Raw genomic sequence first — 25,898 nt, forward strand, 5'->3', positions numbered from 1 at the left:
CCCATCTCAGATCACTGCACGTGGAGGTGTCAAACATCTATATATAGAGCCTGGAGGGAGAGCTGGCCCCAGCAGAGGCTGTGCTCTGGGAGAAGGGTTCTAACCCCGGCGCAAGGGAAGAGACCAGGGCAGGGTAGGGAGCCGACCCGCTCAGAAATAACGGGCTGAACCAGTCCCGTTGTTTGCTAGCAACTTGGAACCTCAGATGCAGATTTTGTCCAGGTAGACCAGAGTAAAAGCCCCCGCCCCTGGCGTTACGGATCTGGAATATTCCTAGTTATTGCAAGTGTATAAATGAAGACACAAACACATGTAGGGGGGGTGGTGCTGCACGTCTATTTACACACACAGAGCACTGGGTTTGCTACAGTTCAACTATTTCCCCAGGACGTCGGGTTGCTTGTTTCCCATGTGGCTCCGGCGGAAGGTGCCAGGCTGGCAGCCTGGAGCCCGCTCAGTGCCCATGCAGCAGGCCAGCCCAGGCAGCTGCAGGGCACCCAACACCTGATCACCCCCTCCTCCCTGTCTGGAGGTGGGACTCTCCCTGGAGTTCTCTCGCTGGGTTTTGATGGCACCGGCCAATATCCAAGCCAGAGTATGGAAGCTCTGCCACAGGGCACTGCCCGCCCGCAGAATGAGGGTGAAACCAGAGCAAAGTCCATTTACCTTCATCGCCCTCCTGTGCCCCACTCCTGGCCCGCCCCAGTTAGCAAGGAGTGCCCTCCCACTGCCCTGTCGCAGGCCAGCCATGCTGGGCTCATGGCGCAGACGCGAAAGCAGCAGCCCCATCAGAGCGTGAAGTGACCCTTTCGAAAATGTCCTCAATGAGCAGCAAGTCTACACAGCGCTGGGCACAGTGGGGCCCGGTCCTGGCTGGGGCTGGCAGGTGCTGTCACAGCACAAATAGATTATAACCCGGACAGCGAGAGTGATACGGCCCATGCCCTGTACAGACTGAGAGGCAGCCCTGTGGCACGCTGATGGAGTGAGTAGAGTTTGTTCCTGGGGGAGGTCAATGTCCCTAGCTGTCGTGCCAGGCTGGGCTCAGAGGTGCTTTCCCCCCATCCAGGGCACAAGGGAATTCCTCCTCTGGGCAGTTGGACTTTTCACAGGTTTTCTTGCTTTCTTGGGCTCCTTCATTGCACGGTCTCCCCTCATCCAGCCATTCCACTGGGATCTTCTTCCTCTGCAGCTGGACGTACACGCTGTTCTCCAGCAGTGCAGTGCCCGCCCCATGGAAAGCAGCAGAGGGGCGCTGCAGGGGACAAAGTGCAAAGCCATTAGCGCTGTCAGAGCCAGAGGGCTGTATTAGGCCTGAGCCATACTAAAAAGGTGGATCAACCCAACTACGTCGGTCAGGTCCCCCTTTGCGTTGCCTTGCAGAGAGAGCAGATCCTGCCTTAGACAGAGAGTTCTAGAGAGTTTGCATCCAGAAGTCACCCATGATATTACATCCCCAATCCCCCATCATCTCCAAATGGGCTAGAACCCCACAGCTGGCCTGGAGGCAAACTGCCCACACTGTGCCCTGGAGTTGATATCAGTGGGGTCATGCCAGTGCATGGCAGGCCCTGTGTTTTGAGGAGACCCTGGTCTCCTCTCCTGCCCCAGCTGCTTGGACCTCCTGACACAAAGCTCACCATGGTAATGTAGGTCGTGTCCGTTCTGCTCCCCAGCTCTGCCTCCTGCCCAGCCTGGAGCATCTCAGCACAGGGTATGAGGGAGTAAATGCCTTCCTGCCAGGAAGATCAGAAAGAGACTCAGGCCCTGCGTGGCCTGTGACATGCCCGTTCCAGAGGCTTATTTCAGCTGGTGAGCTCTCCAGAGCAGAACCAGGCAGCCTCTGTTTTGAGAGTTCCCAGCATCTGGTGGGCAGGATGATAGACAAACGCTGAATAGCTCACCGGAGGGCCCAGCTCTGCTCCAAACTCCTCGGCCTGCTCCCCTCCCCACCCACTCAGACATGCTGGGCAAGGGGTGAAGGGGTCACTTGCCAACAGCTGTATCAAAGCAGCCACCAGGGTAACCTGCATTACAGTAAATAAAGTGCATGCTGGCCAGCGGAGTCCCCAGCCTGGCAGACTGATGCCCACTAACTTGTGACAACCACCAACACCAGATGCTGCAGAGGGAGCTGTGTAAAGCCCTCAATACACATCCAATGGGGCAGTCCTCTCCTCTGGGGGAAACACCTTCCTGACCCCAGTGAGCAGCTCATGCTCTGAAGCATGAGGATTGAGCACATTGATCAGCTTATCCTAGCTAGTGTCACTGAAGAGGCGACCCTTGTGCTGGCTAGGATTCATACTAAACTCCTTGCCTTCATAGTACCTAGCGTCAAAAAAACCTTGCATCTGCTGGTGAAAGCTGAACAAATAGATACAATGTTAGACAAAGTAAAGGGCCGGTTTATTCCTAATGGGACAACAGACCCCCACAAACCCTGGGAATGAAAAGTCCTCACCTCCCACTGAAGTCTATTTATCTGTGGGTGTTCAGGGCCTCTGTATCTTTAAGGCCAAAACAACACTTTACCCTTCTCTGGTGTTTGTCATCTGAGGACATCAAAGCACTTCACAGACATTCATTAATGAAGCCTCATGCATGTTAAGGCAGGATCATGTTCCCCATTTTGAAGACAGGGAAACTGAGGCACAGAAGTGACATGACTTGCCAAGGGGGCTAAAGTGGAACTAGAATCCCAGAGTCCTGGTTCCCATTGCCCCAGCCTAACCACTAGCTTACACTCCCTGCACTGCCCTTCCATTAGTTATATCGCACACAGTCGTCTGTTCTACAACGTAGCAGCTCTTCTCCCACGTCCCTCCGATACCACGATAAATCCTACACCAGTCCTGGGCTGCAACAGCAACAAAGTGGCTGGGAAAAACCTTGTCACAGGCCCCACACCTTCTGCTTTGAAAATAAAGCTCTCGCCTCTGCCTGGGCATTTAGGGAGCAGCAGGAGCCCATTAGCTCACTTTGCTCCATGGAATTATCTCCTAATTAGGAGTCAGGGCAGGATGGAATTATCTGGGGTTAATTCCAATCACCTCCTAACTCACGCCAATGATACAGCAAAACAAACGCCAGGCTTTCCTTACTGGCCGTAGGCGTGTGTGAACAGGCTGGATAGCAGCTCGGCTGTCCCGAATCCTCCTTTTATTTCAGGAACTACCCTCCAGATTCTGGCGTTTCCCTGTTACAGGGTCCGGCAGCATTAGCCCCACTCAGCTTGGCAAGCAGAGACTGAGCTCTCACCTCTCCTTTATCCCGGCTGCCGTCATCCCGACTCCTCGACAGGGGCCCGCTCTCCGTAGGTCTGGAAGGAATGTCAATTGCATGCAGGTGAAGAGCTGTGCGGGCTCCCCCAGGAGCCGCCATCTCCACCCATCCCCTCCATACCTGAGGGTGTTAATTCCAGAGCTAATGCCTGGCTCTGTCTGCATTTCCCCTGACACTCTGGCCTTCCCGTTGGTCAGGAACCCTTGGCGACAGAAAGGAGCAAGGAAAGGCCAAGTCCACTGCTCAGCCATTCCATACCGGTGAGTCTGGGCTTCTGCCCATGCTCAGGTGTGGAGGGACTCTCACTCTGAGTGACTGGCCTTGCATCTACCCCACACACCTTGGCCTCGCTGCAGCCTGTGGTGCACAGAAGTGCTCCAGCCCCATATGCAATTGCTACAGCCAGGGATGCAGCTCCCCCCATCCACCTGGGCCATGCAGGGGCACATGGGCCAGGCTATTTGGGACCCCAGCACTCTGCCTCCCGTCCCTACCAGACAGGAAATCTGTCTGTGGAACCAGGACAATGTGGGATCAGGCATGTCAAGAAGAGGACACCCCCTACCCTCCCTGCCAGTGCTCCTAGAAGAGGTGGGTTCGGCAGGAACCGGGAAAAGAGCACGGTGTGGAACCCCGGGAGCAGCCCTGCACTGGTGAGAGAGGAGAGGGCAGGGCAAGCCCATCAGACACAACTGAGCCACCAGGGGGCAGCAGAGGATAGTGTGTGTGATCACCCCAAGCTGTCACAGGCCAGGATTCCCCAGGTGCTGAAATTCACCTGCATCCCACCAGCAACCCCCTCTCCCATCCTGGCCTGTGGCAGGAGATAACCACCAGGCAGGATGATGCCACACCCGCCCTGCAGCCGTGGGAGCCAGGACCTGTTACCTCTGTTTCTGGAGAAACTTCTTTAGCCCCAATCCCAACAAGAGGGCCAGGAAGGTGGTCGCACAGACGTAGCCCAGGATGGCCCCCCAGCCACTGCTACCGGAGCTCTCAGAGTACTGGGCCCCTGCAAATCCGGACCCTTGGGGGGTGAGAGACACATGCTGCAGGGTTAGCGATGTCTCTGCCCCAGCACACTAGCCACCAGGAGTCAGTCTCTGCCCAGCCCATGCTGACGGATGCCCAATACTGGGAGGGGCACATCACCCCCAAAGGCATCCAGGGGAGGTGGCTGTCTCCTCCCCTTTGTAACAGATTGGTGAGTTCCCACAGGACTGGGGCAGAGATCCGTTCCCAGGGAGCATAGCACAGAGCCGAGGGGCTGCACAAACCCGGGGATTTCTGCCCCAGTTCTCACACTTGGTGGCAAACTGGCCCTGGTGAGCCAGCACCACACTCCTGCTTGCACATCACTGTGACTGCATAGGGCTGCAGACGGCATGACCCATGGGGCCCTCCCAACACAGACCCATCCTGGGCCAGGCCAGACAGGCATAGCTGGCACTAGAGACGGAAGGGCAGGGAGGCACTTGGCTTGGGGAAGGGGAGGCTGCCCCAAGCAAAGGGGTGAACCGGTGAGACTGCTGTGAAATTGACCGATAGCCAAGGGGAGGCATAAGCTAGCAACGGGGGGCGCATACCTCTCCGTCCAGCAGAGGCCACATGCAGCACGGTGTAGTTTTTGAAGATGCTGCTCCGCCCAAACACCCGGATCTCGCAGGTGTACGTCCCACTGTCGTCCGCCTGTACATCCTGCAGCCTCACAGAGCCGTTCTTGCGGGCCACATCCCCCAGCCACTGCACTCGGGGCCGGAAGCGTCCCACAGGAACGCTGTGGTTACTGTAGTAGTAGAAGACCATCTCCTCCTGCAAGGGGATATGGCTCGTCATGTGACCAAGATAAAGGTGACGTGACTGGATGCCAAGACACTCCCAAGTGTGAACTTAGTTCGTCTGAATATCCTCCCCGTCTGCTGCTCCGCCTGGCACCCCTACCCATACGCCTCGTCCTGCCCTGGCGGGACGCTCTTCCGGGGTGAGCGGTATCACAGCCTAGGTCCCACTGGCTCTCTGCTGAAAGGCCCAACAAGGGGTCAGTCAGTCCCAGTTGATATGGTGGATTCTGTAACTTGAGCACCTAGGAACTGGGCTGAGGTGCATCAAAATCGCCTCACCCAGCGACCTCGGCGCAGCCGTCGGCCGGGAACAGCCTCTCTCCCGCCCAGCGACCTCGGCGCAGCCGTCGGCCGGGAACAGCCTCTCTCCCACCCAGCGACCTCGGCGCAGCCGTCAGCCGGGAACAGCCTCTCTCCCGCCCAGCGACCTCGGCGCAGCCGTCAGCTGGGAACAGCCTCTCCCCCCTGGGCTGAGTTGGATTTCCAGCTCCCTTAGAAATTGCTGCTCTCTCTAAGCTGGATGTGATGAACGCTATCTCCGTCCCCAGGCGTCCCATTTGCCCTGGACCTGGGGTGCTCCCCTGGGCCTTTCCCGGCGATTGGACTCACCACCTGAGTACTGTTTTCCGGCATATGTATCCAGTCCACTTTGGTCACATTCCAGTCCCCTGGCACCAGGCTTTGGAAGAAACATTCCAGCAGGACAGAGTCCCCTAGGCGAGCCTTCAGCTTGGGGTGAGTGATGACCCGGCCAGCCAACACGCCACCGTTCTCTGCAGGCACCAAGGAAGGAAGAGGGAGGAGCCCAGAACTGAAGAATCCAGCACAGTGCGGAGAACAGCAGTGCTGTCTGGACCTGCTCATCCTCGAGACATCCCTTCCAACCCAGAGACCAACCCCCTCCCCGCATCCAGCCTGGCAGACCCTGCTCCCTTCCCACAGGCAGGGCCCTTCCCCACCCTCTGACTGCACAAAACGCTGCACCCCTGAACCAGCTTCTTCACAAAACGTCACCAAGACCTGGGGAGCCAGGGCAGCTCCTTCCCGCCAGAGGGAGGGTCCATGCAGCTGTTCCACTGCCAGAGCCAACCCTGGGGCCAAGTCTCCCCAGGCTGCTGGTAGAGTCATAGAGCCTCCCGACCGGGACATCAGAGCCAGCAGAGTGGGCTTTCCTTCTCTGCCCTCCCAGCAGCACCAGAGCGGGAGCCCTCGGACCGGGTTGGTGGTGGTGAGGGGCATTTCAAAGGACTGGAAGCAACGTCACGTGCAGGCCCACTGCTTTGCACATGTCACAGCTTGTTACGCCCAGACTGGGGCCTTGTCCCTCCACAGCCTGAAGCCAGGGTGATGCCATGATGGGCTGCTGCTAACCTGGCCTCTGGGAAGTGGGCAGAGCTGAGGATGAAGTGCTAGGTCTGCTATTGCCCCCCTAATGGGCATGGCCTCCCCTAGGGCCATGCTTCCGATTCACGCCTCGTACCCACCATGGCAAGGGCCCGTGGTGCAGCCAAGACACAAACTAAGGGTCATTGCCGCAAGCCCCCAGCACTGCTGCCCTGGGAAGATCCCTTTTACCAAGTCTTAGGGACGGAGGGGTGTCAAAAACTGCACCCCAGGATTCATACTGGGCTTGCGCCAGCTGGGACAGGACGAGGCCACTTCACTCTGCTCCACGGCGGCAGCCTTAGCGCTGCCAGTCCAGACATTCCAGCTAAGCTGGGCAGTGCAGCCCCACAGGGCCGGTTCTCCCAGCAGGGGAATCCCAGCCTCACTTCCTGTCGGCGGAGGCACGTCTGCACGGAACAGGCAGTAGGAAAGCACTCCTCGCACGAGCCCCAGCCATGTTGTTCTTGCGAAGCAGAGGGCTCTGGTTCCTCATGAATGGCTTTCGTGTACCGCTGCCTATCACAGAGTATCTGAGCACTCACACTCTAACGCAGTTCCCCTCCCAGCCCCCCGTGGAGGCAGGGCAGGGCTATTATCTCCATTGTGCAGAGGGAAACTGACACAGAGACTAAGTGACTGGCCCAAGGTCCCATAGGAAGTCTGTGGCAGAGCAGGGATTTGAACCCAGGTCCCTAGGTCTTAAACTAGTGCTCTGACCACTGGACTGGCCTTGCATCCTTGTGGCGAGGGTTATTCCAGCACCCTGAGCCTGGCATAGCACCGGGGCATCGGCTGCATTTTGTGTGTGAATGTCCGTTCTCACAGCCCTTCCCTGTTTGCTTCCCCACCCCCGGCCCTGAAGCTCTCAGACTCAGCTGGCTGTGTCCTCGGCTTGTTTGCACAAGCAGTGACACAGCTATTGCTCAGAAGGCTGCTGGAGAACCCTGGCAGAGGAAACGAATGGAGCCGCGTCAGCGTGTCCCGGCCTACGCTGGCACAAAGCGCAACCTGGAGACCCGAGGCCCAGGAGGGGTACATGACTTGCCCCAGGCCACACTGACTCAGTAGCAGGCCTAGAAGAGTTCCAGGCTCCCAGACCCATGAGCTCCCTCACAGTGGATGGCCTGGGCTCTGAAATTCGCTGTCATGGGGATCTCTAAGCAAAGGGAGGGGAAAGCAGGCAGTGTTTCCAGGGGTGCAGGCGAGGGGGGCAAAAGCAGGATCTCCGCTTACCCAGTGACATCAGTATCCGCATGAGCATCAGGGCAGGTACCATTCTCATTTCACTCTAAAAAGGGGAGAGACAAGTTAACACCAGCGGCAGGGCCCCTCCTCTCTCCAGGGGATGCACAGCACCTTAGGCACAGCCTTGGCCCAAGCTTTAACAAGACGCACACCCGAACCATGGCAAAGCAGGTGCCAGGGGACTTTCTGGTGACTGCGCTATTGCGTTGGTACAAACTCCCTTCAGGTGACAGGCAGGGCTAGAAACCACCCCAGTGAAACCCCAGAGAGTGGAGCTCCCACCTTCGGGAGCAGTTCCCTCCATCACTCTGTCAAGTAATTGTATCACATCCACATCCCAGCCTATCGCCCACAAGAAGGTGATTCGGAGATGAACTAGGCTGCTGGACTGATACTTCCTTTGCTTTCACTGAGATGGATTGGCCTATACTCCCTCAGCCTCAGGGATTTAGTTTAATGAATCCACCAAGTCCCAGCCATTACAACACTCTTTGAAAACCAAGAGGCAGCTGTCAGATACGTTTCTGGTTTGAGACAACTCTGAGCTACGTGAAGGGGAAGTTGACGAGAGCTCATGCTCTGGTTTTAAAATTTCCTTTTGTGTAATGAACTCTGAGCTTGGTTTGAGGCCTAAGGTTTCTGTAGAAATAGGAGGTGGTTAGGTTGGGTTCGTTCACAGATGCTGAGGCAGGTAATAGGAAGTAAATGTTTGTCTGAAGATTAAGGCGTCTGGATTGTTAATATCAGCACAATCTCCCTGTCAAAGAGTGCTCCGGAAAAGTCTGAGCCCCCCTCAATGCGGTCAGATCACACAGTAACACCTTTAGTTACTAGCAACAAGGGCTGGATTTCAAACAGTGTAAACCTCTATAAGTTGAACTTCTTTTGGGACCCCTGAAATGTCCCATTTTTTACTAAATGAATAAAAAATTGTAATAATGACTGAAAGTTTGTTCCAGCTGCATTTCTGCATCAAACAGAATTAGCTCTGTGTTTACAGGCACAAATCAGTGGAAGAAGCATTCAGTGTGACACTTTGTGTTCCAAGCGAAGAGAAAAGCTGAATGAATGCAGGAACACTCAGAGCTGTGCTTTTGCTCAGCATCTGATGAACTCTTTAAGAACAAGAAGTTCTTGGGAAAAAATCCTCCAGTCTGTGAAATACACACGAGTGTCACTGTTGAATCCAAAGCTGGCAATAGCAAGAATAGCAAACTATACACATACAACACATGCACAGTGTGAGAATTTTGTTACTCTAAAAATTGTCACCACTAAATCAGCCTGTTTTTTATTTTGAAAATTTTCTCCCTTTCTGTCTGTCTCTCATTCCTGCGGCCCTGGACAAGCCAGTGCCCCTAAAACAAATTTCAATATGATTTTGAGATGGGGTTTATCAATCCCCAAGAAACAGGGATGCTAATGAAAAGGAGCTAGAGTAAACCTGCCTCGTGTAGTTGATTTAAAGTAAAGTCGTGTTTATTCCTGACCGCTCTCAGAGAATAAAAATCACTGCTTTCAGCACTGGTGCAGTAGGAAGCAACGAGTGACCAGTCCGAGGTATTTAGATGGCAAGCTCCGTGAGGCAGAGACTGTCTCCTTTGTGCTCTGCAGAGCTGAACACCCAAACAACAGTAACCAGTGAACATGGATGGTACACACCTGGGGATGTAAGAGAGAGTGTGTTGGCTGTATGCATGTGCTATGGAATGGTCTGAAATGATAAAATGCTGGGATAGTACAAAACCAATCGGGAGAGGAAAATTCCACACCCAGTCTGCGGATCCTCACTACAAAGGATTTCACCTCTTCTCACAGACAGACATCGCTGCAGATTTCTTTTCCTCATGCAACTCTAGTTGCACAGCTCCGTGAAAACTGATAAAGCCCCTGCAGCTCCCGGAATGGAACCCAGAGCCATCACCAGCTGCCACAGATGCAAAATTGCTTTTGAGATTGAGAAATTAAGACTTTCCAAGCTGCTCGAGTGCTTGGCTAAATACAATGGTATAAAATGGACCCTGCCTTCCATTGTCCTCTGTGTGTTTGTAGAATCAAAGTCCAGCTAGCAGTAGCAAGGACTCTGTAATTCTCCTTGCTTGTGCTTCTCAGTAAAGAAATGTTTGTAAAAAGAATTAAGTATTTAGAATCTGCCTATTACAGTTCTGCCTCAGAGGTCTAGCCTGCACTCAGGGCTTGCTTGGAGCATGTGTTGTACGTACGTATGATAAACAAAGCAAAACTTCATGCACACAGCTCCAAAATCCCTGGCTGCAGCATTCCCAGTGCAGGTTGGTCACGCTCCTCCTAATTCTCATGTGGGGCTAGATTGTCATGACAACATCTCCAGTTAAGCACTTAAATAGGGGACAAGTTTCCAGAAGTGCTCACTATCCAGCAGTTCCTATCGTGACACTTATGGCCAGAGTTTCAAAACATCTCAGCACCTAACAGGCCCCCAACCACTGAGCTCATTGGAGAATCTGACTCTTAGCATCACCAAATCCTCCATGTATTTATTACCTTATTACTCAGAATCCCATCACTGACTCAGTTTAAGTATTTCCGCACAGCAAATCTGGCAGCAGGTGCTGTGTGTTGCAACTGACAATGGAGTTAGCTCATTGGGGTTCTGTCAAGTACATTATGACACTAAGATATCACAATCCTTCCATGGTATAATTGTCCCTCGCGAGAACCTTAACTCAATGGATTTGGAACCAACAGTGCCCTTCTGTTCTCCTGCTATTGAGCACCGGGAGCTTTCAGCTGCTAGGTAGCTGAGCTCAGAGCATTTAAACATTCCCGACCTCTGCTCTCAGAAAGAAAATGAATAAAAATTATTCAGACACTCACCAGAGTGTTTGTAGCAGACCTCCAGCTTCTCACGCAAAGTGTCCTCCGCTGACTAATTCAGAGACCTACAGAGCTTCTATGATGGCCTAAGCGAATCAGATGCTTGAGGTTGCACGTGCGGGATTTATAACGTAGTCTGTTTCAGATCTATTTGTTCCATTTGCAGGGAGACGGTCGCTTTAAAGTTAAAAGGGGAAGGTGCTAACAATCAGAAGGCAGACAGGGTTTTGGTGAACAAAGGGGAAGAGGATTGTAGACAGATACTTGTAGATACACACAGCACTCACATTACCAGAGGAAAACCTGCTAATCACTACTTCCAACGTGCCTGAAATCCAAACTTTTAATCACAGCAGACCGCTCCAATCAAATTTACTATACATATCCTCTTAATGGGGCCACAGATCCTCAAAATTCAGCTCCCTGGCCTCCCCTCACTCTTAGCCTGAGCTCCTGGGACAAAATAAGTTATAAAATAACCAGCTCAAGGAGGGATGAGGCTCAGAACCCCAATGCAGACGGTTGCTGTATGAATAGTATAGCCCAGCTTATGTCTTTGTGCCAGGAAGCCGCTATTTAAATGCTAACTTTTATGAAGTCATGTGTTTGATGTCATGCCACTCGCTTTACTGTTTAGATTCTGACTGGAAAGGCAGGATACTTGGCATACACAGTTATCTGCTCTGTTGACAATTACCTTCCCCACCCTGACTCCCAATTTCAACAGCATTGTAATCGGGGTCCTAGTGGGGAGCCAACTATGGTCACTCAATTAGGGTGAACTGCAAAGAATGGGGCAGATAATCCTCATAAAACTGGTGGATATTCCAATACTTAGATTTACCACGCCAGCACAAAACATCTTCTTTATTACCTTACTGGTTACTCAGAAGTTCAAACACCACAGTTCCCTCAGGCCCCCATCCAGGTGCACACGTCAAGTATGGTGAAAATTTCTGTAAAACTTATTTCCTCATATAAAAAAAGGGTTCTACCAATCCCAAAGGATCTGACACATTACCTCCCAGGTTAATGAATATTCCAGATCTTACCCAAATACGCGCTACAGCCCATTCTTATTAAACTAAACTTTATTAAAAAACAAGAGAGTCTGTTAAAAGTTCAATACGCATACAGACATGAGTTCAATTTATTGAGGTTCAGATTCATAGCAGAGATGGTGAGCTTTGTAGTGGCAAAGAATTCTTTCAGAAATAGTTCATAGGTCCAATGTCCAAAATCATATTCAGGGCGTACCAGCATAATTGGGACCTCAATCTTGTGCCTCAAACTTCCCCTGATGAAGCCTAAGCAGATCTGTGATGACAGAATCAGGACCCAATGATCTTTTGTACAATTTCATGTCTTTTGACAAGTTGGAGTTCAAAAGGTAATTAGCATGACTTTGAAGGAGGTCCATCACCAGTACTTAGCTGTAGAATTAACATAAGGCCATTTGCTTGTTCCTCCACCATTCACAGATTATTTTCTATACATTTCAAAAAGAGAGATGACTACAGAGATATCCTGTGTTTAAAATTTATTTAAATGATAGGATGTTCTTTTGACTTGAACTATCAGAATACAGCACAGACAGGGACTGTGGATTATATCTTGACCCTACTCATACATATGTAAATACACAAAAACACAAACATTATCTCCCCATGTCTTTTGAGTTTTTGCAGGATGTTTAACCCTTTCTGGCCATGCGTCACAAACATATATCCTGCTTCACTTCTTTCCCTACATGGGTGTTGTTACACTGCTGGTGCGATCCCATCCAGAGCTGGATTTCCATAGAGCTGACAAAGTAAGAGCCAAATTTTACTCTGACACACAGAGCAAAGCCACGAGCTTCAGGAAGTTAGTATCCCTTTGTACCAGCGTAATCGAGCACAGGATTTGGCCATTGTTTGTAAATGCTTTGGCCTCCCTTGCAGTGAAAAGTTCTGTAGAAACATGAGGTTATTTCTGCAAAGCACTGAGCAGTTAGCTACTGCCCAGACCATAAAACCAGTTCCCTCTAGCTTGCCAGTAACTTTTGGTTTGGACAGTCACTGCGTCACTAGTAAGTGCAAACTTATAAAAACCCTTTAGCTACGGAAGGGGAAAATTCTTATCATTGTGCGTTGTGGTCAAGGCAGCTACCAGGAGCCGGCCCCGAATATCATGTTGCTATGCTACTTAAAGACACAGCCTCTGGACTAGACAGTCAGATTCATATGGCACTACAGCTTACACCCCATTGATGGGCTACATAGCACCATGCGGACAATGAGACACCCGTGCCAGAGTTTGTGGATGGGGATCGGAATATGTGGTCTCTCTTCTATTTAAATCTGCTCCTAAGCATATTTCCCATCATCACCATGACTCTTCCTTAACCCAACAGCGATCAGTCAAGCCAGATAGCTTCACAAGCTCCTCTTCAAACTCAGCCATGTGTCTGTCTATTTCTAGCCAAATAAAGAAAAACGTGGCCTGGAATGAAACAAAATGATATATTGGCCATGACACAGCAGCGCATCTACAGCGAAAGGGATCATCCAGCTAATGCCACGCAGAGAAAGCAAGTGGGATAGCGGAGATGAATGTCACTGCCTCCCCCCTCCTCTCTCTTTCTTATTGGGCAGGGTTGGTGAAAGAAGATACTCCACCCCTTGCAGACTATGGGGTAGCAGTGAGGTGGCCAGCCTGCCGGTAGCTTCGTAATTCCCCATTCAGCACTTGCACATGTAAAAGTTCAAACTCACTCCTGAAGTTACAGCAAGTTTTGAGCTGCAGAGTATTATGGCAACTCCGCCAGGCCCCAGCCCAATGGGTATAGCAGGTGGGACAAGGCTCTTTACAATACTCTCATTTAACGAGAGACTGGGATCTTTAAACCTGCCTGCTGTTGTGTAAATGCAGGCACCAAATGCTTAGGCTTACAGGCAATCAGAGGCACAGGCGGACTGCCAGAATGAGGCAAGCCACTTCTCAGTTGAACAGCAAAGGAAGGGCTAAGACAAGATACAACTCTGTTCCCAGCTAATTCAATGGTAACACGCCCAGACTTGCACAGAAGCAGGAGGGGCACCCAGAAACCCAAGAGTTCCACAGGCAACATCAGAGTTGTGTGCCGAGGTGCAGTCCCTGCAGAGGGGGACGCACGCAGGAAGACGCCTGCCTCTGTTGGTCAGTCTGGGAGTTGTACTGGGTATCCCATGCAGCCCTCAATGGATGGAAGCTATAAAATGGACTTCCTGAGATGGCAATAAGTGGTAAGTATTGCTCAGCCTGTCCTGGAAAAATAAGAATACAGAGCCTCGTATGTTATCCACACTGCTCCTTGTCCCACAGGACTCTGCTGCTCACTACAGAGGCAGGTCAGAACTAAAACAGGAGACAATACTATGAGCATAGCACCTCTGTCCTCACAATACTTATTGTTGGAGCTGCGGGTGGAGGAAAAGTCAGGAGAATTTTCTCCCCCTGAAGCGCTCAGTGATTACCCAGCCAAGCAATGCACTGAGCCCTCCCTCTATAATGTGCATTAGTATTTGCTAATATACTGATGCACTGTTCACCTCATTCTGCAACTTCAGAGCCTCTCGGTAGTTTCCTCTATCCACCCATGAATTTCACAAGACTCACTAGACACCTCCCGGCCTGTCTATGATGAAGGCAGCTACAGATGGAGGCATTTCACTTTATGGACCAGGGAAGCTCTCTGCACCATTCTCCTCCACTCTCAGCTCCATAACACTTGTAGAAGAGAAAATAAAATGTGACAAGTGCGACGGCTAACAGTGTCCATCAATGTTCAGTGCAGGCAGATGCTGTCTGCCCTGCTCAGCACAAGAGAGTCAGCCACTGCAGCATTAATGGTCACTTTTGCCATTTCGAAGCCCACTGAGCAGAAGTTTGTTCAGCTGTTTTCTCAATGTCTGAGCCTATGAAAAGGGGAGGAATTTGGTGGTTTTTACAATCGAGCCCAAAGGGTTCTTCCCTTCGACATTGCCCTTGTGACAGTGTACCCCATAAGGCTTTATGGGGAGGGGGTGCTTATAAATGTATGTATGACATAACTGGAATATGTTTTGTGCTGCCTGTGCCATGTAACATATCTCCGTAAGGGTTATGATCTACTGTATCTATTCATCCTATTTGTACATATATATCATTTTCTACTCGAGGTTAAGAATATGGGCTGTATGCTTGCCTGATTTCTAAGTAAGCTTTGTGAGGCATTTGGTCAGCTGCTTTAGGAAGGAATTCGCCAGGTTAAGTACCTGATCAGGAGACACTTAGGGAACAATGCATCTTGGAATGCTCCAATCCACATGAGAAGTCTTCCTGGAGACATGCAAGATGCCATGTGGACAATGGCGTCGGCCTGCAAAGACTGAGTCATGCAGGGGCATGTGACTTGCCCAGGTGACTCCAAAACTCCATCTTGGAGCTGGGCTTTGCATAGGAGGGAGGTCTCCACCCACAAGAGAGAGTCTACTTAAACCTGTGGGAGACCCCTCCATTTTGTCTTCAGCTGGCTAAAGAAGGAGCCTCTCCACCCCCCCCAGGATACTTGAAGGAGACTGAAACAAAGGACAGTAACTACAGGGGGTGTGAGTGATTGCTGGACCCAGGCTAAAAGGAGCTTAGCCTGTAAAAGGGAGCACTCTGGAACTGGTGAGGAAATTATCTGTATTCAGTTTGATTAGGCATAGATTTGCGCATTTTATTTCATTTTGCTTGGTGACTTACTTTGTTCGGTCTGTTACTACTTTGAACCACTTAAATCCTACTGTCTGTATTTAATAAAATCACTTTTTATTTAGTAATTTACTCAGAGTATGTATTAATACCTGGGGGAGCAAACAACTGTGCATATCTCTCTATCAGTGTTATAGAGGGCGAACAATTTATGAGTTTGCCCTGCATAAGCTTTATGCAGGGTAAAACGGATTTATCTGGGTTTAGACCCCATTGGGAGTTGGGCATCTGAGTGCTAAAGACAAGCACGCTACTGCGAGCTGTTTTCAGGTAAACTTGCAGCTTTGGGACAAGTGATTCAGACCCTGGGTCTGTGTCTGGAGCCAGACGGGAGTGTCTGGCTCAGCAAGACAGGGTGCTGGAGTCCTGAGCTGGCAGGGAAAACAGAAACAGGGGTAGTCTTTGCACATCGGGTGGCAGCTCCCAAGGGGGTTTCTGTGATCCAACCCGTCACAGCCCTGAGATGGTGGTCCAGGCAGACGGAGCTGGGGGCACCCTAGCCACTATTTGCCATTATTAGAGGAGAAATAGCCGCAAATTAGTCACACTTCATTTTTTACAAAGAACTTCATTCTAGGCACAGAATTATCTGGTGCTGCAGATTGCTGGGTAATGAAGATTCAAAGCAAATAATACCAGGGTTTCATTACAATGCAGCTGGCAGCTTTTTAAAACCTTAGCTGAAAGGAGGGGAGGCACAAGATGGTTATTGCATCATTATAAGGCAGATGACACCAGGAAGCAATGAAAAAGCAGCAAGCTCCTTTCAGCCCACACTCAGCTATGTCCTTTGCCCAGTGGGCCAAATCCAGCCCTCAGTTATGCTGGTGTAACACTTCAGCACGGCTGCACCAGTGTAACACAAGACACTTTTGCTAGATGTGTCTCAAGACTACCTGCTTAAGGCGCTACCTCTCACTCCTAAGCAGCCTGTGCTGTAGGCAATTTCAACGTAAGGAAACTGGAAGACAGTCATGTGACATAGGGAACAATGCGACAGACACAAACTCTACACCAGGGAATGTGCGGAGTCAGATTGTTAGAAGAGAATGGGCTTCTTTAATTGGAAGCACTGTGGTTTCTTTAAATTGAAAACTATATTTCAGGTTTATCTGCCTCTGCCTTAAGATATTGCCAAGTGGGTTTTGAATACAAAAGACTTACTTTTTTTTCAATAAATAACAAGATTTTAAAATCATCATTCCTATGGCTGAATAAAAGTTGATTCTCCCATCTCAGAATTCTTCTCCCAACGCGCCAAGAGCCACTGGGTATCCAAGGGTCCTAGTGGCCTTCTGGAAGGGATTTTCAATACTGCACATTCTCCCTTCATCTGCAGCTTTGGCCTTCCATCAGTACGGTTCCTCCTCATCTGTGTCCTGGACAGAAAGTATTGGGAGAGCGAGATTAGGCAAGAAGACATGAAACAATTCAGATGTTCAGCACAGACATGAGCTGGGCCAGTTCAGACAAGAGATTAAGTGTTTCCCAGAAGCTGCTCATTTTGAAAAAGCCAGCACTCCTGCAAAGGCCTTAGGCCTAGTGTCTCTATACGAGTCTGCAGTCAAATCCTTCTGGCATGTCACTGAGGAGCCCAGTTAAACTGGCACTGCAAGAAATTCACGTGGAGCAGGTTTAAGAGAAGTAACAACCAAACCTCAAGCACAAGGCACCTGCCACACCAACCCCCAAGCACTAGCTTCCTTTGAAAGCACCACTCCCTACAGAGAACTCATCCAGAACAGCTCAAGCAGCCATTTCCTTCCTGCAAAATCTCCACACGAGCCTGGAGAGCCCCCTGCCTGGTGCGTTTAAAAGAAAAGCACATGCACTCAGTGCATGTAAACGGGCTTGTGGGCAGCCACACAGCACTGCTAATGCATCTAAATCCTACTGCTGAAGTCTGCCTCTGCTCCTAGCAACCCCATGCCTTCAGATCCCCAATATCTTACGTTAGTGACCATGATAATCTGGCACTTTCTCGCCTTATGGTGACCTCAGGTCATTGTTCTGACACAATAGGAGGCGCAAACGTACCTGCCTTATCAGCAAACACCTCCACTGGTTTCCCACCCCTTTCATGATCCAAGTGCAAGCAGCTTCCTTGGTTTTGCTGTGTGCGACTGATTTTACAATTGAAAATATTTTCAATATTTAAAGATGAACAGAAAAACACGTCACAGCAGCACCATGTGCTGCTACATCAGCATCACTGAGACAAGGCGCCTCCTAGAGTGCTAAATATTCTGTTGTCAGCTAAGAACAACTTCTCAAATGACTGATGAAACAGTCAACATGAAATTAACAGGATTAAATCAAACTAAACTAAACTTTACTGAGCGATCAGAGGAAACTATCAGATTAATCCCTCCTTGTTTTAAAAAACTCTACACATTTGATCAAGCCTCTCTCATTGATCCCAACTGTCTCCATTCCTTTGCCTGCTGCCTCCAGCAAATACCACCTGCTTCAGTCCTGTCCCTGTACACAATCTCACCACTGTGTGCGAGGGAACCTTCTCCACTACTTCACCCGTCATCTGCAATAGCCTCCGTCTCCCACATCAACAACAACTTTAAAAAAAAAAAAAAAAAAAACTTTCTGCTTTCTCCCCATGTGCCCCTGGTTTGACCCATGGTAAGTGGAGCAGATTAGGCGACTACATGAGACAGAGACATGGCAGTGAGGGTTGTAGGCTTATTCCCTAGCCCTGTAGCACACTGGGAAGGACACGATGAGAATGCTCCCTCTAATCACGCACATCAGGGCGCGTGTACTGGGATGTAACATGCCTTTGGCTGTGCTTGTTCAATGCAGCACGGGGAAGCTTGGATATGCTTTCCAACAAGGCAAGTGCAGAGGATGGAAGGAGAGTTTAGAAGTTCCAGTACAATAAGTTTAAAACCAAAGCCACTGCAGGTACTAGAAGAGGTTGGTGATGGGGTGATAGCAAGTGAACAGAAATAGAAGCAATAGAAGGCACAGAAACCAGAGAGTTGAAAAAGGGTTCTGTTGTGACCAGAACAGCATGAGTATGGAGATTTCTAATCAAAAATATCCAAGCTAATCCAAGTCTGCATGCTACCACCTTTGGAAGAAAGTAAAATGGAGGTATGCGTTTCTGCCTCCAGCCTCTCCATCTCTGCACTGCTTACCCAACAGACACAGCCTACTAGCCCTGCTCCACCTTTGGAGTAAAGAGACTCACCACAGTCTCTGCAGGAAAAGGGCAGCTGAGTGAGTTAAGAGGTTAAAGCACTGGCTTTTCAGCACTGGAAACTTGGGGTTTGATCTGGATTAAGTCTCACATAAAATGAATTTGGTGGGTCTCAAGCCAATCACACGCACCCAATAATGCAGCACTTTCTACATGGAGAGCACTGAAAGGCATCAGCGGAGCTGTGAGAGGAGCTCACACTAAGCTCTCGGGCACTATCCCTGACTCTAGCTACTGCTCTCAGCCCTCACTCTTATGAGAGCTAACAATGATACAAACACTTACAAGAATGCTTATTTGCACTTACCACACACTGCAAACACCATGGGCCCATCCTCCCCAGGCAGGTACCCTGCTCTGTGGCCTCAGGCCTGCAGAAAAAGCACAGTGTTAGGTCAACGTGTCTCCCACTCACGCCCCAATACAGCCCCGAGACTGGGATTGTTTTCTAACACACCAGTCACTTTCCCAGTCCCTTTGACTAATTCATCAGAAATGCCTTCTCTATAATTATGTTTTAACTAGCAAAGCAGAAGACCAGAATGTTAGGCTCTTTATTTCAAAGGTTTGGCCATTTCATTTAGGTTTGCCATGCAAACTCCTCCAGCTGTCTTTTCATCACACTATTAACCACAGAAATTGCTGTTTGGCTGGAAAGTTTCAGCTGCCATTAATCAAAATATTTTAGTTAAAAAGCCTGAATTTAATTCTGACTTGACATCCCAGAAGAACAAAGTGGTGCATTTACAAGGGAGCCAGTTAGTATTAGAATAGTGGGTTTTTGTGATACAGACATTCGGACTGAGACCCTCCACACAGCTTACTGATCTGGACTGGGTTAAATCTGGCCATGGAGGTGAAAGGCTCTATCTCAACAACAGTTTAGCTCAGCTGCCCCACAAAGAGGATGTACAGCACACATTTCACTCAGTTACTTTCCCACAAGGTGTTTTCAGAGACTGACTACCAGCTGACTTGTTCCCATTGACAATGAAGTCTCACTGACAGAACCCCAGACGCTGTGGGTTATGAGATGTGGGAGGACAGAAAAAACCCAACCACGACCCCAGGCCAGAGGGGAAATGGGGATTAGGTTCAATGTAAAACTTACTCATCAGAGACTTCAATGGATGATTTCTTATAGCCAGATTTTTTTCTATGCTTCAGGACTCCAAATTTCCTTCCCATCCTCACCAGCAGCAGAATGACCACAATGGCAGAGGGGAGGAACACTAAGATGGATAGCAACACTGCTGAAGTTAGCTGGAAAGAAAAGCCTGCAGGAGAGAGAGAGAGAGAGAATAGCAGTAGAATATGGCTTTGTTTTATCTCTATGGCAAATATTAATCCAGCACACAGCATCTTGGCCTTTTTTATAAAAAGCGCAGGGCTTGCTGGGGTTAAAGGAACTTGTGACAAAGTCCTGTCAGGGATCTCAAATTCAGAACTAGACTCCTCCCATGGAGGGGAGGACAAAGATTACATCTATCTGGCTGCAGTGAAGGAGCACAAGTTAGGCTATGTCTACACTGGCAACTGAACGACAAAACTTTTGTCTTTCAGAGGTGTTAAAAAAAACACACACCCCCGAAAGACAAAAGTTTTTGCCAACGACAAGCACCGGTGTGAATGGCACTTTGTCAGCAGGAGCACTCTCCTGCCAACAAAGCTAACCCATTCGTTGGGGTTAGAAGGTTTTGTCGGCAGGAGAGCCAGCAAACAGCAGGTACACGGTGTGACTTTTAGCAGCACGGCTGTAGCAACACAGCTGTGTCGCTAAAAGCTGTGTAGTGTAGACAGCCTGAGAGCAGCACATTCAAAGCCAGGTGAGAGGGGAGTCGCATCAAACTGATGGACACACCCAATCCGCAAGCCCAGGGACCGCTCTCTCATACAGGGTAGATGAGGCATTTGCCTAAGGCAGCTATTCATTAATGTTTGTGAAATGTCAAGTCACTGTTAAGATACCCGCTCCCAGCAATGCTACCCGATCAATGCTGTACCCTCTGCAGTGGGAATCCGGGACTGCCAATCTTGTGTACTGAGCCTCTGCTGAGGGATGCCCATCACCTCCTGTCCCCTGTACATGCGCTGACCCCCAATGAAGTTTGGGATGATCTGAACTCCTAAGACTGACACCAGGGTAGATGCCTGCTCTTAGGAAAATGCTGCTGGCTTCTTCCGTCTCCATGCAGGACAGACACAACCTTAAGTTTTCACCAAAAGATCACACACCAAACTGCATGGATCTCAATTTATCTAGCTGGAAAGGAGAGGGGCTGAGCTGATGCCCTGGTTGCATTTAAATCTGTAGTTCCAGGAAAGCTAGACACCAGATCTGGTGCTTAGACTCCAAAGATTTCTGGCAAAACAGGAATGCACTCATGATAAATAAATAGGGAGAATATTGCCATGCTAGAGACTTACCCCTGTGTGTGACTGTTAGCTTGGTCTGGGGGATGTTGTGGTGCACATCCGGGGGATTCTTCACAGCACAGGTGAACGTCCCATTGTCATTCATCGTCAAGTTTTGGATAGCAATGGAGGCATCACCTTTGGCAACGTTCCCAACCCATGAAATTCTGTCTCTGAATGTTCCCACTACAGCTGGGTATGCAACAGATTGATAATGAAAAATCTGAAGGGGGAAGACAATAATTGTTCCAGTAAGTCATTTTCCAAAAAGGAGAGAGAAAAAACCTCCTTTCGGAGAGTAACGGAATCAAAATGAACTACCCTTTCACAGGCATCCCACCTCAGATACACCAGGGGCTCACAAACCCACAACGCTGGGCACTATTGCACCAGCTTTTCAGATCTTTTTATATTTTTACCCAGGGGGAAGAGAGGGTGGAAATGCATATCAGGGTCTTCCATATCCATGATACAGCCCCGAGGATCTCCCTTCTTGCCCACCAGTCTCCAGGGTTCACATCAGAGTCACCATCATCTTTCTGACTATGGAGGATCTAAGAAGAGGATGCTCTGGTGCAGTGGTTCTCAACCTGCGGCCCGCTTACAGCCCAATCAGCACACAGCTGTGGCCCATGTGACATCCTCAGGGCCATACAAGTAATATATATTTTGTGTGGATGTGGCCCACATAACACATAGAAAGCTGCATATGCGGCCCACAATGGTAAATAGGTTGAGAACCACTGCTCTGGAGGTTAGGGTACTATCCTGCGACTATGTGACCGTGGGCAAGTCACTTAGTTATTCTCTGCCTCGGTTTCCCATCTGTCAAGTAGGGATAATAGCACATCACTACCTCCCAGGGGTGTTGTGAGGATAAATACATTAGGATTGTGAGACACGATGGTAATACCTGAGACAGACAGCTTTTCAAGATAATCAGTTAAAGCAACAAGGTGGGTGAGGTAATCTTTTACTGAACCAACTGTCGTTGGTGAGAGACACAAGCTTTCGAGCCACACAGAGCTCTTCTACAGGTCACGGCTACAAATACACCGCATGCAATCAGTTCCTTGGTCATCTGGCAGTGCCAGTCCAGAATTGTAGTGCTCCCTCCCCAGCTCTTTGTAAAGCACTGGAACCTTGTCACAGGCATGGCATGACTGAATGCTGCAGCTCTGCAGATCTGACTTTAGTTCACAAAATAGTGCTAACTTCCCTTCAGTTCACTCCTGCTGGCTGGCCACAGGGGACTTACCAGAGCCTATTTCACACAGACACCACCGCATCCTTCCAGTTGCAACCTACCATTCCCAGGAGCTCAACCTCAGCTGAGCAGAGGAACTCACTGATGATTTACACAGAGAATGAGACATTTATGAATGGATTTTACATCTATGCACCTGTGACTGGATTTCATACCACTGCCAACAATAACTGGTAAGAGCCCATAAATCCTTTAGGACCATCTGTCATCATCAGTGCCTGCAGACTGGCTCTCCACACACACCGCTGCCACTCCAAGATAAGTTATACCTGCATTCTGCCACATGGCAAAGCTGCCACGGTATGTTCTGCACGGGAAGCTTTCCAAACCACGTGATCCCCAGTGCATTTATATGGATGCCTAGTTTGCAATGTGACAGTCATCTCTTAGGGTTCTAATACTTTGCATTTACATGGTACCATTCGGCCCAAAGGATTTTAAAGAAATTCAACCTATTTATATACAGCAGCACTGAAATGCAGTCACATCTGCAGTGGAAGGTGATAACCAAAGAGCCCACCACACAGCAGAGAAGCACACTGAGACGAACACTGACTTTTTACACAAAATGCCACGGGATCTTCAACCTTCCCACAGAGTTCTGCCCAGCTGCAAGAAAGATTCTTTGGGACACTCATCTGCAAGCACTTACTGTCTCCGTACGACCACCTGTGAGGGACTGGTAACTCCAGTCTACAGTCAGCTTCTGAGTTATGGGAGAGACGGATCTGAATGAGCATTTCAGGGTCACCTGTTCATCAACAAAAGCTTGTACTTCAGGATCCACTTTAATTTCCAATGAAAGAGCATTGCAGACACCTGGTGAAATGAGCCCCAAAGAGAAAGATTAGATGGGAATTTTTGTAAGGGACACAAGAGAGATAGCAAAGCCGCCCCAGTGAAGAACTGATGGCTGTCTGACTCTGCACATACATCTATCCCATCCCCTTGCACCCACCCAACCCCTATTGTTCCGAGGTCACTACCAAAGCCCTCCATTACCCAGTCAAGGGGATAAACAAGCCAAAGAGTAGGTAATCGAACGCAACTGGACCAGAGAGAAGGTCCAAAGTGCCAACTTCAGGGCTCTTCTTCTCATTAATAAATCAGCACACAGTCCCTCTCCTGAAGTTCTGTTCTGCATTTGCTCATGCCTGTCTTCTTTATTTTGTAAGCTGTTTGGTGCTGAAAACATGCTTCTTTTTAAGTTTGTAAAGCGCTATATAAGTTTATGGCATTACAGAAGTGTTGTCCATAATAAATACAAAATAGGGAGACTTGAAAACAAATTACGGTATTTTTTCCAGAAATGTAAACAAGTCTTAGTCCAACTGCCTGGACTGTAGAGCGAAGGAAGCAAAGGGAGGTGGGAAAAAGTCACAACTGTCAAGAATTGTAGCCAGGGTCTCAGAAAGTCTGATGGGGAAAAACCATTGGCAAGTGAGTTTATCAAAGGACTTCAAAAAGGGATTTGTTCCATCATCATAAAAACATGGTAAGAAGATAAGAATGGCCATACTGGCTCAGAATGATGGTCCATGCAGCCCAGTATCCTGTCTTCTGACAGTGGCCAATGCCAGGTACTTCAGAGGGAATGAACAGAACAGGCAATGATCAAGTGATCCATCCCCTGTCATCCACTCCTAGCTTCTGGCACTCAGAGGCTAGGGACACTCAGAGCATGGGGTTGCATCCCTGACCATCCGGGCTAATAGCCATTGATGGACCTATCCTCCATGAATTTATCTAGTTCTTTTTTGAACCCTCTTATACTTTTGGCCTTCACAACATTCTCAGTGATGAGTTCCACAGGTTAACTGTTTGTTGCGTGAAGAAGTAACTAGTCATTCAGAAGACACTAAAAATTAACACTTAGACCATGTAGCACTTTTCACTCAAACATCTCTAAGAGCTTTACAAAGGTGAATGGGAATCACTCAGCACAGTTTACAGATGAGGAAACTGAGGCCCAGACAGGTGAAGTGATTTGCCCAAACAAGTCATTGACAGAGACAAGGATCGAACCCAGATGGCCTGACTCCCATTCTAGTGCTCCCCGTCCCCATATCCATTTCTATTGCTACAAATACCTCTAAATGATGGAGTGTCTAGAGCCAGGGCCCAAACACAGGCATCAGGGGAGGCTCTGCTCCCTAGACAAAGCCTGGACATTTCAACGGCACTTATGCACCATTTCAAATGCTAAGGCTGCACCTAACGCAAGGCCCTCACTCGCCCCCACCTACTGCTGATGGATCCAAGCTGGGAACTGGTGTGTCCGGGTGACTCAGAAAGCTTGCCGGGGTGCAGCTGGGTTACTGTTACTCAATCACTTCTGGGACACCCCATCTGAAGTTACTTACGCTCCCCACCCCAAACGTCTCACTCTTCTCTTTAACTGCCCCAAAACCCTCTCTGCCTCTAAAACACTGGGGGAGGAGGGGAAGACTAGTCACACCCTCCACCAAAACAGAACCCCCTAAAATAGTTCCCCTAAATGTACAAACCACAGATGTACCCTCCATCAGGCTGCCCCAAACACGCTGCCAACCCCACAAGTAATCCTCTTTCGATTAATCCCACAGACACACCCCTCCCAAATTCCTGCATCCCTCAGCCAAACCCCCTTCTTCACCTGTCCCACAAATCCAGCTCCTGCCCCCATGTCTGGTCTTTCCACCTCCAACCTGGACCACCAGACACACCCCCAACCCCACAGGTCGCCATAGCCCTCCATCCACAACCCCTAGTCCTACAGCCCTCCTCAGTTCCACCCCATCATCCCCAATCTCACAGACCCCTGGCCCCATCTCCTCATCCACCCCCCAACACCCCCAACCCCACAGACCCACCCCCAGTTTCCCTAGGCCCCCCATCCCCACACAGTCACCCCCAGTTCCCCTGGGCCCCCCATCCCCACAGACCCACCCCCAGTTCCCCTGGGCCCCCCATCCCCACAGACCCACCCCCAGTTCCCCTGGGCCCCCCATCCCCAGAGTCACCCCCAGTTCCTCTGAGCCCCCAACCCCACAGACCCACCCCCAGTTCCCCATAGCCCCCATCCATGCCCCGGTCCTCCTGCCCCCCATCACCCCCAACCCGCAGCCCCACCCCAGCCGGAAGCGGAGGGCCCCGGCCCCGACCCCGGCCCGCGCTCACCGGACAGAAGCAGGAGCCCCAGCCGGAGCAGGCCGCCGGCCGCCCAGGCCCGCATCCCGGCAGCCGCTCGCTGTGTTTACGGCCCAGCCAGCACGGGCCTACCTGGCGGAAGGCAGGGCAAAGCCGAGGTGAGGCCAGACCGGAAGTTAGGCTGCCCGAAGGGCCGGGCGTGCAGGCCCAAGATGGCCGCCCAGGCTGTTTCCATGGCAACGGGCCTGGCCCCAGCTCTGCCGCCTCCTTACCCAGCACTGCCTCTTTGCGGAGGGGGCAGCAGCGGCACCCACGTACGAGCCGCCGATAGTGCTGGCCAGGCGCTCCTCCACCCCAGCCTGAGCACCAGGCATGGGCCCTGGGCACCCAGGGGTCTGGGCTGGTCTCTGGCTGGTCTAGCCCCGCCCCTGCCCCCCCCCCTTTCCCCCCCCCCCCGAGGCCCCCCCCCCCCCCCCCCCCCCCTGTCCCCTGCCTGCCC

At 50.3% G+C, this 25,898-nt stretch overlaps 2 protein-coding genes across 4 annotated transcripts; both read right to left on the bottom strand.

Annotated features, from left to right (window-relative positions):
* Nucleotides 1-781: 781 nt before the first annotated feature.
* On the bottom strand, nucleotides 782-14,616 carry JAML (junction adhesion molecule like). Of its 2 annotated transcripts, none has more exons than XM_034754575.1 (8): nucleotides 10,614-14,616; nucleotides 7,746-7,800; nucleotides 5,739-5,899; nucleotides 4,872-5,097; nucleotides 4,174-4,312; nucleotides 3,262-3,322; nucleotides 1,641-1,736; nucleotides 782-1,255 (listed from the first exon to the last, which is right to left on the bottom strand). In XM_034754575.1, exons 2-8 carry the CDS (start codon nucleotides 7,792-7,794, stop codon nucleotides 1,022-1,024), a joined length of 966 nt encoding a protein of 321 aa, XP_034610466.1. In that variant the 5' UTR covers nucleotides 7,795-7,800; nucleotides 10,614-14,616; the 3' UTR covers nucleotides 782-1,021. The 2 variants fall into 2 exon arrangements, with proteins under 2 accessions (XP_034610466.1, XP_034610465.1); XM_034754574.1 differs by having other exon boundaries at nucleotides 5,736-5,899.
* Nucleotides 14,617-16,410: 1,794 nt separating this feature from the next.
* MPZL3 (myelin protein zero like 3) lies at nucleotides 16,411-25,664 on the bottom strand. 2 transcript variants are annotated; one of them, XM_034754577.1, is made up of 6 exons: nucleotides 25,532-25,664; nucleotides 22,923-23,089; nucleotides 21,016-21,226; nucleotides 19,700-19,865; nucleotides 18,896-18,959; nucleotides 16,411-16,750 (listed from the first exon to the last, which is right to left on the bottom strand). In XM_034754577.1, the coding sequence occupies exons 1-6, from the start codon at nucleotides 25,632-25,634 to the stop codon at nucleotides 16,724-16,726; spliced, it is 738 nt and encodes a 245-aa protein (XP_034610468.1). In that variant the 5' UTR covers nucleotides 25,635-25,664; the 3' UTR covers nucleotides 16,411-16,723. The 2 variants fall into 2 exon arrangements, with proteins under 2 accessions (XP_034610468.1, XP_034610469.1); XM_034754578.1 differs by having other exon boundaries at nucleotides 25,430-25,645.
* Nucleotides 25,665-25,898: the final 234 nt, after the last annotated feature.

The sequence above is a fragment of the Trachemys scripta genome, chromosome 21 (assembly GCF_013100865.1).
Source record: "Trachemys scripta elegans isolate TJP31775 chromosome 21, CAS_Tse_1.0, whole genome shotgun sequence".
NCBI lineage: Eukaryota > Metazoa > Chordata > Testudines > Emydidae > Trachemys > Trachemys scripta.